At 51.5% G+C, this 10,797-nt stretch overlaps 3 protein-coding genes across 3 annotated transcripts; 2 read left to right on the top strand and 1 right to left on the bottom strand.

Annotated features, from left to right (window-relative positions):
- Positions 1-1,101: 1,101 nt before the first annotated feature.
- CC1G_11590 (pyridoxamine phosphate oxidase) lies at positions 1,102-2,456 on the top strand (the record flags this gene model as incomplete). Its single annotated transcript, XM_001834889.2, has 5 exons — positions 1,102-1,288; positions 1,338-1,436; positions 1,495-1,604; positions 1,674-2,125; positions 2,258-2,456. 5 exons carry the CDS (start codon positions 1,102-1,104, stop codon positions 2,454-2,456), a joined length of 1,047 nt encoding a protein of 348 aa, XP_001834941.2.
- Positions 2,457-4,697: 2,241 nt separating this feature from the next.
- Positions 4,698-6,266, top strand: CC1G_11588 (delta-9 fatty acid desaturase; the record flags this gene model as incomplete). The annotated part of the gene is made up of 4 exons (XM_002910093.1): positions 4,698-5,391; positions 5,498-5,833; positions 5,890-6,071; positions 6,120-6,266. Exons 1-4 carry the CDS (start codon positions 5,178-5,180, stop codon positions 6,264-6,266), a joined length of 879 nt encoding a protein of 292 aa, XP_002910139.1. The 5' UTR covers positions 4,698-5,177.
- Positions 6,267-6,355: 89 nt separating this feature from the next.
- Positions 6,356-9,604, bottom strand: CC1G_11587 (hypothetical protein; the record flags this gene model as incomplete). The annotated part of the gene is made up of 15 exons (XM_001834886.2): positions 8,454-9,604; positions 8,244-8,402; positions 8,164-8,190; positions 8,022-8,102; positions 7,846-7,965; positions 7,751-7,793; positions 7,541-7,697; positions 7,483-7,489; positions 7,249-7,431; positions 7,160-7,194; positions 6,910-7,105; positions 6,799-6,857; positions 6,684-6,741; positions 6,506-6,623; positions 6,356-6,436 (listed from the first exon to the last, which is right to left on the bottom strand). Exons 1-15 carry the CDS (start codon positions 9,587-9,589, stop codon positions 6,356-6,358), a joined length of 2,460 nt encoding a protein of 819 aa, XP_001834938.2. The 5' UTR covers positions 9,590-9,604.
- Positions 9,605-10,797: the final 1,193 nt, after the last annotated feature.

The raw sequence follows: 10,797 nt of genomic DNA, 5'->3' as shown, positions 1-10,797 counted from the left end.
GTGAGAGCATTTTGTTCGGCCTGGTGCCGACGGAAAGTCACACAAGTGTGATTTACTGATCGCCGATCGGCATCAGTGAAATGACACCAGCGAGAAACCACCCAACTTCATCAAATGCGACGACTTCAAGCCAATGGGCGGAAGGTACCATAGAACTCCAAGGGAAAGAACAGCATCTGTATCGCGCAGGGGGCAGTGGACGGCCCTCTCAGTAGGGGGCTTGGCTTTCCGCGACCTCCCGTTGAAGGGGCATCCAGGTTTGATCCAGAATATTTGTTATTACGCTGAGCTTTCAAAGAGTGGCCTCGTTCCAGCACCATTGGTAAAGCGACGGAATCGGAGTTCCTGGCTGTCCAACCCCAGACTGGGGCGATGGAAGGATAACAGCATGACGATGGTCAGAAGGGGAATCCGTGTGTCACGATGCATGCTTGCCGCCGGCCTACTCTAAATTAGCACTGTATGCGGTCCTTCTTTTTTCTCCATGTAGGCCCTCTTCTTACGAAACGACGCAGGCGTGTGACTTGGCCAGGGCTATGCCCATGTATCATGAATTGGAGACTCCCAGCCCAGCAAACTGGCGATTGTCACTGATTCTCCCTCTGACGCTCCTCCCCCTAACCTCAGACCGCTATCAAAACGCCAGATAGCCCAGGTGAACCACCAGGTCCTCTGCTCTTCGAGAATGCAGCCCACGTTTGAAATACCACTCGAACCACCGGTACTCCACATTGACATTTCAGAAGATCTGTCACGGACTCAAATCCATGTGCCATTAACCTTTCTACTTCATAGATCGCCATCGTGTAAACACATAGGCTTCCGTCGACCTCTGTCAAACTGTTATCTCTGCGCAATCGATAATGGCTCCAAGATCGACCGCTCTTTCGGCCACCCCCACTCTCTACATTCGTCATGGAACGTCCACAATACCAACACGTTCTTTCGGGGTAGCAATTCATTCCCATCCTCAGGTGCTCTCTTGTTTCCATCAAGCGGACCAACTTGGGATAAATTCTGTGCATATATTAACCCTTCTGGTATACTGATCCTCCTCTCAGCACCTTGTCTCCCCATCCCCCAACCAAGCCTTCGCTCAACATGGGACAAACCTACGCTGAAATCCCAGAATATCTCACCGAATGGATCCTGAAACAACATATGTTCTGGGTCGCATCTGCACCTCTTTCTACAGATGGGCATATCAACATTTCCCCTAAAGGCGTTGCCAACACCTTCCATGTCATCAGTCCGACCAAAGTCTGGTACGAAGACCTAAGTGGATCGGGTGCGTCTTACGCGCTTTGCGCCCACAACTAATTTTCACCGCCGCCCAGGTGCAGAGACGATCGCCCACATTCGCGAAAACGGCCGGATTACAGTCTTGTTCAACGCATTCGAGGGTCCTCCTCGAATTGCTAGACTGTATGGAAGGGGTACGTGCTCATGACCTGCGCTCGTTCGATGTGTTGTTCACTTGGTGGTTCTCTACAGGTTCGTACCATGAATTTGGAACGGCTGAATACAACAAGCTTCTTCCGCCTGGAACACGACAACCCGGATCTCGTGCCGCTATTATTGTCGACGTGTGGAAAGTTTCCACAGTGAGTCTTCTTTTCACGGATCCATATCAAGCTGGCGCTAACTACTTTCAATCTAACTTTCCTCCTTAGACCTGTGGTTATTCGGTACCCTACTACTCTTTCGTCGGCCATCGAGTCCGCCTACTTGATTGGGCTGCCAAAAGGGAGAAACTGGACCACGAAAAGACCACTCACTCTGTGGTGAAGGAGGCAACAGCGCCCAACCCACTCGAGCCTTCCGAAGTCAGGGGCGCGAGTCCCTTACCTCCAGTGCCCATCGAGGCCCACCCCAACGGGATGGTTTCATGGTGGAGAAACCGAAACGTCTATAGCCTTGACGGTTTACCGGCACTATCCCTCGCTTTTCGATCCACACACGGTGTAGGTTCCCATAAACCTGTACCCAAGGGTACATCCCGCTCGGGGCAGGGCCATGGCTCATCTTCGAAGGCCAATCCTGGGAATACCTCCCGAACGACCTCGGACATTGGCACATCTGCGAGTCACCAGACCACCCTCGACAACTCGGGCATTACATGGAGGTGGATCATTTGGCTCTCGATAACGGTGCTCCTCGATGCACCGTCGCTACTGGCCCGTTATGTGCCCCTTTGCATCGCTCCTTTCCGTCGACCTTCCCTGCCTGACAGCTCCCGCCAAGATAGCGAACTTAGCCTCGCTGCAAAGAAATCCAGATGGGATAAGAATTCCACCGAAGAAAAAGAGAGAGGACCGTCGGGCTGGAACGAAGGCATTCTTGGAGTGAACCTGTCACTCCTCGGACATCTATTCTCCTTCCTTCTTGGAGCGATGCTCATGGCTTTCTTCAATTATTTTTCGCGTGTTGAATTCCGTGCCCTGGCCTCAGAGTAACTCTGAGTACAGTGCTTTGTCGTAGCCAACTAAGTTTCCATCTTCTTGTATAACAGTAGCATCCCATTTAACTATCTGGTCCTTTCGCATATCTGAGGGATGTCACCAGAGGTTGGCCTTGCTCGTCGCGTCGAAATAATGAATAGCCTCTTGAGCGGTCATCTGCACATATTCACCGTCGGACGGATAAAATCATGCGAAGTGCGAGGTAGCCCCGCCTCGATCGCTGGTATCTACTCCGAAGCCACTTCTCCCTCATAGATGGAAGTCGCATTGCTGTCCTTTCCCTCACTCATCTGTTGCTCACCAATGGACGATCAGTGATGATCACAACTCGTGGCTTGGCTACTTGCATCTCCGTCTGGTTCGGCCTTTCGAGGGATGTAAGCATCCACAGACAGCTCCTTATTATTGGACAGCGATCATCTGCATGAACATCAGCTTTCTTTGAGATCTACTCCAACTTCAGTCCCCCGCCAACCGATTTCGTCAGTGCTTATTTTTTCCGTCAATGTGTCTTGGCAGCCTTGAACCGGCGCATTGCCTACACAATCGACTTGGCCTCTTGATTTTAGGTATTAAGCCATGCCTTGGTTAAAGACGCCTGCTACAGTCCCTACAGACGCACTCCAGATGCTTGAAATTAAGATTCTCTCCTGATAAAGTTGGCACTCCGGCTACAACTGCCTGTTGTGCCCCTCTTTCATCCCCCTCCCAGGTCCCTGTTCACTCATCGGCGAGAACGGACTCGCGGTGCCTTCCAGTGGGGTTAGTCAATCCGGTTCCTGGCTAACTTTGGCGCCATAGATCAGTGGCACTGTTGAGTCTTATTTTGCGATCCACGACGATAATGTCTCGCTATACGTGTCAAATTCTCATGTCTTTTTTTCAGTGTCGACGCGTTCGGCGCCTAGAGCTATTCACGGGCGCTCCGCGATGACATTGGACCCACGTTCCAGCGCGACTTCATGTTAGTCGGTTCCTGGATGCTCTCAGATGGCGTGACTTGATTGGGGCTACTCTTCACTCATTTAACCCAGGCACGTCTCTTTTGAGGCATGGAAGGCAGGGCGCCTACTAGAATAACCATTGGTTCTGCGGTTCAATGTCGGGCATAAAGTAAATGAACACCTGGCGGGGATTCACAGAAAGAGATTAGGAAACTCCGCACTTAAGGCTCAGACGTCCTAGTCTGAATTGACACCCGTCGATAAGCGGTCCGACACACGGTATATTGAAGAGGGCCACCTCTAGTACTAAGTCCGAGTCGGTAAGGTCTGTCTGTGGCACCGGCCGCTGCTGTGACAGACTTGACAGTCACCTGGGGCCTACGGTTCCTACGCACGCCAACACCACGGGTCGAGCGCAAACCGATGGCGAACAAGGGCAACTCCCTAGAGGCTTGAAAGATCCGCAGAACTTGACGAACCCAATTGGAATGCCGGAATGCGCCTAAGGCTGCAATCGATGAAGACCGACGCGAAAGAGGTAGTCAAGTTTCCTCTGTTCCTGAAGTACCCATACACGCCCTTTATAGCTCCCAGAGTGACGGTCCAGGGTAACTCGACCAGTAAGCTTTCCAGCAGTTCAGGGCTGCATTTTCCGAGAAAGGCATTTCGTCAACGTTTAAACTCCGCCGGGAAGGATGACAATTCCGTTTTCAGTCTTTCTTTCCGCCACTTGTTTTCGACATTCTCATCCCATTGATCTCACTTCGTTACCCACAAGGGATGATAAGGATCCAGACGCCAGCTTTTGGGACGATGGGGAGCGATATGGTCGGCCGAGTCTATCTTCCTGCTGGAGAATCCTGCTCAATTACTCTCATCCTTCACAGTCTTGACTCGTGTCGGCAATTCTCTAAGTCTTTCAGCGGATCTGGATTGCAGCGTGTCGCGATCGATTTGAGCCAAGGCCCCTTGAACTTCCACCCAAGGTGAGTTTCACACTTTTACAAGCCCCAGTAACGGCTTACGTCCACCATGCTTGATGTACTGAACGGACATAATAGGCTCGCGGTGAGACGCCAATAATCATATTTTACACGCTTCTTTCAAAAACTGGAGTGATCCTGATCCAATTCTAATTGGAAATCTAACAGTCTTGCCTGTCTGAAATTAAACTTGCATAACCCCGCCGTTGAAAACCTAGGTTTCGTGGGACAGTTGTGCTGCATCGTTCCTCTTGTCTTCTCCTCTCCTACACCTCCAGCTCCCAGTTTCGGCTTGCTTTGCCAGTCAGATGTCAAAAGGTTTCCCCCCCATCCACGGTATACGCTGGTTCAATGTGGCGGTACTCACAGCAACACCCTTCCTGGCTCTCTACGGACTCCTCGCGACACCTCATTACAATCGGGCAACCATTGCCTTCGCCGTCGTGTATTACATCTTCACCATGCTCGGTATGTCCCTTCTTTCAAGCTCTAAATTCTCCTTTCTCTTACTCACAAATCATAGGTATCACCGCAGGTAACGCCTCACGCTTCCCGTCTGGACCTCTTAACGCCTAATCAAAGGCTCAGGCTATCACAGATTGTGGTCGCATCGATCCTATAACGCGTCTCGCCCACTCCAGCTATTCCTAATCGCTGGAGGTAGCAGCGCCGTTCAAGGTTCCTGCTATTGGTGGGCCCGAACGCACCGTTCTCATCACCGCTACACCGACACTGACCAGGATCCCTACGACTCAAAACGAGGCTTACTATGGACCCACATAGGTTGGATGATTTTCAAATCCAACCTTCGATCTGGGCCTGCAGACGCGTCGGATCTCCAGAAGGATTCCCTAATCCAATTCCAACACCGCCATTACTTCCTTCTAGCAGTTATTTTTGGCATCATCTGTCCGGCTATTATACCTGGCGTGTTCTGGGGCGATTGGTCCGGCGGCATATACTTTTCTGCAACCCTTCGATTGACTATTGCACATCACGTCAGTTCGCCATCCACTTCTCTCTCCGTGTTTTTACTGACGCGACAATGTTTCTTCTTCTTCGACCCCACATTGTGTTCCGCAGAGTACCTTCTGTATAAATTCGGTAGCTCATTGGCTTGGATCATCACCTTATGATGACGAGCTCTCGCCCCGAGACCACCTCTTGTCCGCCATCCTCACCATGGGCGAAGGTTATCACAACTTCCACCACCAATTCCCGATGGACTATCGCAACGCTTTCCATTGGTACCAATACGACCCCACCAAATGGTTCATCGCATTGTGTGCCATGCTCGGCCTCGCTTCACACCTACGTGTCTTTCCCGAAAACGAAATTCGAAAAGGCATGTACACTATGAAGCTAAAAGAGCTGAAGCAAATGCAGGACACCATCCGCTGGGCACCGCGAGCAGCGTCATTGCCTGTCGTTACCTGGGAGCAGTGTGAGTGCGCTTGAAGCGCTTAAATTTCTGACCGTACTCACTCAGATTTTCGCAAGTCCAACAGGAATCGCGAGCTGGAGACCGAATATTGGTCCTAATCAGTGGATTCATTCACGATGTCACTTCATTCGTCGATCTCCATCCAGGTGGAAGGCGGCTCATCGTCAGCAGCTCGGGAAAGGACATGTCTTCAGCCTTCTTCGGAGGGGTGTATTCGCATTCCAACGCAGCTCATAATGTAGGTCCGCCCTTTCTTCAGAGTAGCTCAAGCTGAGCATCTGTACAGCTGTTATCCATGTACCGCGTCGGCGTCCTGCTCGGAGGTATGGAGACAATTTCCGAGCCATCCAAGGCTATCCCACCTTCTGAACGCCTCGTCATCGCAAGAAAAGATGCAGACGAAGTCGAAAGGAAAGAACAAAAATCCTATTAAAACGAGGGTAATGTTGACTAGGCCCAGGAGGTGCCACTTGATCAAGCTGAGGAGAATCGCCTGTCGATAGATTCGATCCAGGTTCAAGTCTAGACATACAGGAACCGCCGTTTGACGGAGATGAGGTATCGCACGTAGCCAAATACACCCATAGAGACAATAAGTAGGAACTAGACCACGGATAATGAATTAATACCGCACTTTTCACTCTTTCATAAAGGAGATAGAAGGTCACTCACCGCGAAGAACCCAACAGGGCGCGCCCACACCCACTTGTTTGACAACAAAGCCGCTTGCGCCGAACCAGTCAAGAAGCATCCCAAGCTGCCGACAGTAAGGGCAAATCCAGTGCGATGCCTTCCAAGAAAATCGATGGTCAAAAACCAATCAACACTGGGACTAATACGGCGAACATACCCCAATTCTGTCGGACGAATAGCAAGAGAAGACAGGGCCGAGATGAGTAGCGATAACCCTACATGAAAAAAGGTTAACTTTGCTATCACATTCAACGAAGAAGCGGCAAACTCACAAGCACCAGAGCCAAAACCATAGATGATCGAGATAAAGACCACAGCGGCAACGTTTTTCCTGGATGGTCTAATCAATAGAATCCTTCCGAACGGGTGACAAGCACACATACAGGACAAGAACAAGGCAGGTCGTCAACATGACCACAAACGTCATCGATAGCAACATGTTCCAAGGACCAAACTTGTCTGCTACGAAGCCCATGACGACCCGTCCGGCCATCCCTCCCAACGCGATGAGTGCCAGAGAGTAGAACGCCAGATGTGGGTTCAAGTCATGCCGCACAGCGAACTCTTCGATGTAGTACTCTGTCGCCTTTCAGTCAGAGGCGCTAGAATGCTTTAGTGCATAGGAGCACGTACGAGGGAACCACATTGTGAGGAAAACGAGGAATATACTGCCAAAGGAGTGAGTTCATAAAGGAGACGAGTCCAGGCGACAGTAGACATACCCTCCACAGGCAGCTGCATATGGTATCTCCTTGATGTATCCTAAAAGGTCAATAGGTGGGAACCTCGGCGTCCACTTCTTTGGAGGGGTCGCAATCAAGCAGTTCGCAAGTACCAGGAAGACGACGACCATATAACCAGTTGCCCGAACAGCACCATTGAAGCCCTTCGGCGGAAGAAGCTTGCTATAAAGCACTTTAATGACCCAGTGAGGCATAAGGTCCCGGACCACTCACTCTAACACTAAACGAAAGTCAGTCGCGGCTAGCAGTATCGAAGGCAAAAACAGCGTACTTATGGGATAGATCATGGCACCGAAGGAGGAGCCGCTCATAACAATGCCAGTCATCAGGCCTTTGCGCTCGGGGAAGTGGAGTTGAACGATCAGGGCGCTAGGCAAGAATACGAGACCCAGGCCGATTCCCATGAAGAGACCTTGCACCAAGAATAGCTGAAGTTTGGGGATGAGACGCGTCGTGGGGGACGGATATATGGAAACCATACCTGGATGTACTTGGTGGGGTCGACCAGTGACAATGTGAAGACGCTGGTCTCTTGATTAGCCATTCATCCTCATACAGGCAGGATAGTAAGCGCACCCCATCCCAAAAATCAGTGATCCAATCATCAGTGTGGAGTGAATCCAACCAGCGTCAAAGAGCTTGCCAGACACAAGTCCGAGCGCGAAAGTAAGCATGAGTTGGAGACTTCCAATCCATCTAAGCCGCAGATTGTTGTGAGCGTTTGCCTAGCATATGTTTACGGATAAACTCACGAGACTCGGTTGGCGGATGTATGGGCTTCTGAATAGTTGTTCAGGTAGAAATCTTGGAATACTCCCCAGGACCAGATATAACTGTGAACGAAGATCAGTATCAGGTACTTCACAAAGTCATGCTATCACATTGGGTACTAACCCAAAGGTAGTGAACTGAATGAGCCAGCTGTGAAGGTAGTTAGTCAAGGAGCGTCACAACACTAAATATAACCAACTCACGCTCCGGCAACCGTGGTCCACGAAAGGACAAATGCCTCAAAGAGCTCCTTTTCGATGGCCTCCAATGACTGGGACTCGAGGTCGGGTTGCACAGAGGGGATGCGAGACCTCCGACGTTGCAGCTGGGTGGCGAACCAAAGTTTGATGCGGTCTATCAGCCTAGTTAAGGGAGTGAGGGACAAGGGCACAACAGATGAAAGGGGAACTCACTCTTGGATCCTTTCCGTCAGAGTCTTTGGGGGCTGTTCTTCCACCTGTTTGTCATCGTCGACCTTCTCGTCACCTGGGACATCGATTGTAATGTCCCGAGCCGAACGCTGCGGTGTTTCGGGACTGTCGTACCCCTCAGAGACTTCTCCACGATCGAAATGAGTTTGGTGGGAAGGGGTCCGATACTCATAGAAGCCGTGCTGTCTAGTGTCGACCTTTGCGGATAAGGGCTTCTCTGAAGGAGGAGGAATCGGCGAATACGCTGGCGACGGGTACGCATCTTGGTCAAACTCCGTCCTTGCCGCTGACCTGGGAGAGAGAACGGAGGTCTTGACTTTATTGAAGGAGTCAAAGAAACCATAAGTGCGTTTCGCGCTGCCGTTGGCGCTACCCTTTCCAGGAGCGCTGTCCGGTGCAGCAGGGGACCGCCCTTTCTCTCGTGGTGAGTCGCGGGGAGAGCCAAAGCGGGGAAAGCTGCCTCCTGGGTGAGCGGTATGGGGAACAGGTGCTTGTCGATACTTGGGCGAGCCTGGGGTACGGGGGCTATGACGAGAAGGGCCTCTGGGATGATATGCGCTTGTGGGGGTCTTCTCGCTTGGCCATTGAGAGGGAGATGGCCTGCCAGTGGGTGTTCGTGCTTGAGGCAGGAAGTACCCCGGTGGAACAGCCGACCTGGGCGACCTTGGGGGCTCATAGTATGGCGGCGGTGCATGTCCATAATGGGCGCCGTATCGCTTCTCTCGCCTCGAACTTCGGTGGTGCGACCGGGGATCTGGGAGTCTGAACTCGTACTGAGCCATACGAGGATCTGCAGTCCTGGGTGCATAGCGGTGGCGATCTGGGTGCTGCGGTGGGGGTATGGGCTGCGGTCGGTGTGTTCTATCCTGCCTTGGGGCTGGGGGCTGCTCAAAAGTAACAGTTCGCTGCTCTCGAGGATCCAGGAAAGGGTTCTTTGGGCTACTCGTTGGCTTGGGCTGATTGAAGCGGGACTCGATTGCAGATCGAACGTGCTGGATTCCGGATGTGGTATCGGCAACAGTACGAGATGAACCAGCATCTTCGTTAGCTCTGCCGCCAGGGAGAGCGGGCGATTTGAGGAAGTGGGAGGACGCGGAAGCCAACCAGGGCATAGTCATCGTCGTAGTACTGGGCCAACCAGGGCTGAGGCATCACCGTCCTCGCGCCGGCCACTACTTACATGGGCAAGCGAGGCTGTACGTGACAGCCATCATTCCAGTGCACTGGCGGTAACGGTCAATATCTTTATCAAAGCCAGATTCCCCCGGTGCATCTTGGGCGTTAATGGGTGTGGAAGACACTCTCGCCACTGGTATTGACGACTCGAATCTGGGAAATGTCCAGAGCCATGGTAGGTCGGGACAAGTGACAAACTGAGCCAAAACTGAGCTCGGGAGGCAAGTGGGACCCCGGGATCAATAGTAGGCAAGGCGGTCAGTTCGAACCTGGACGAAGGCGAATAATATTGTCGAATGTATAGGAATCAGGAGTTCCTACTGTGCGCCCATAACGCAGCCGCCCATAACAAAGGGAGGGAGTAAATTTCGACTCTACCAGTGGCACCCTGGGGAAGGTCAGAAGGAAACTGGCTATTTCTGAAGCAGTGCGCACGGACTGGCAGGGACTGGCCATGGCGATCGCTTTTGAAACACTGTCCAACCCTTTCTTCGGAGACAACTTCCCACCAAGATGCTGGCCTCTGGTGCTCGTCCATTTTGAGAAGACATGCAAAGACGGTTAGGCGCTCGTGTAAATGTAATCGGCGGAGTTTGAAAGTGACCTTCAAGTTGACGCCAAAAGAAGTTTCACAGTTGAAGGTTGGAGGCCGTACGGACGGTGACTGGTCGTGGTCCTAAACGACCTGGCAAATCATCTGCTAACTGTCAAAGCTAGGCGCTTGCTCTAAGGTCTACCGTAATCCAGGTAATGTCATTCGCCCAGACAAATCAAAGACTGTACATAGCAGTCAACGGGTTGATATGGCGATTCGCGAAACAGATAGTGCTAGGCTAAGGAAGGACGTCTTTCGACGATGTTTCGCGGCGCGTTTGGCAGTTGTTGAAGTAGGTCAAGTTGAGGTCTATAAAAGGGGTCAGGAATCGCTAGTGAACGCGTGATCATTATCATGCGGCTTCGTCGCGTCCTTGATGCGCCTGTGCAGAGTCTCATAAGGTGGAGAGGCTACAACTCAAGAATCAAACTGAATGAATGAGAACCAATCCATTGCAAGGGTATGATACGTGATGATCGATGTGGTATATAGAGAATTTTCGGAGGTATAGTAATTTAGAGGTTATGTAGCAATAATCAGACAACAATCACAATA

Source organism: Coprinopsis cinerea (assembly GCF_000182895.1).
Source record: "Coprinopsis cinerea okayama7#130 chromosome 12 map unlocalized cont3.12, whole genome shotgun sequence".
Taxonomy (NCBI): Eukaryota; Fungi; Basidiomycota; class Agaricomycetes; order Agaricales; family Psathyrellaceae; genus Coprinopsis; species Coprinopsis cinerea.
The sequence above is the reverse complement of the archived record's forward strand: the minus strand, read 5'-3'. Positions and strand labels throughout refer to the sequence as shown.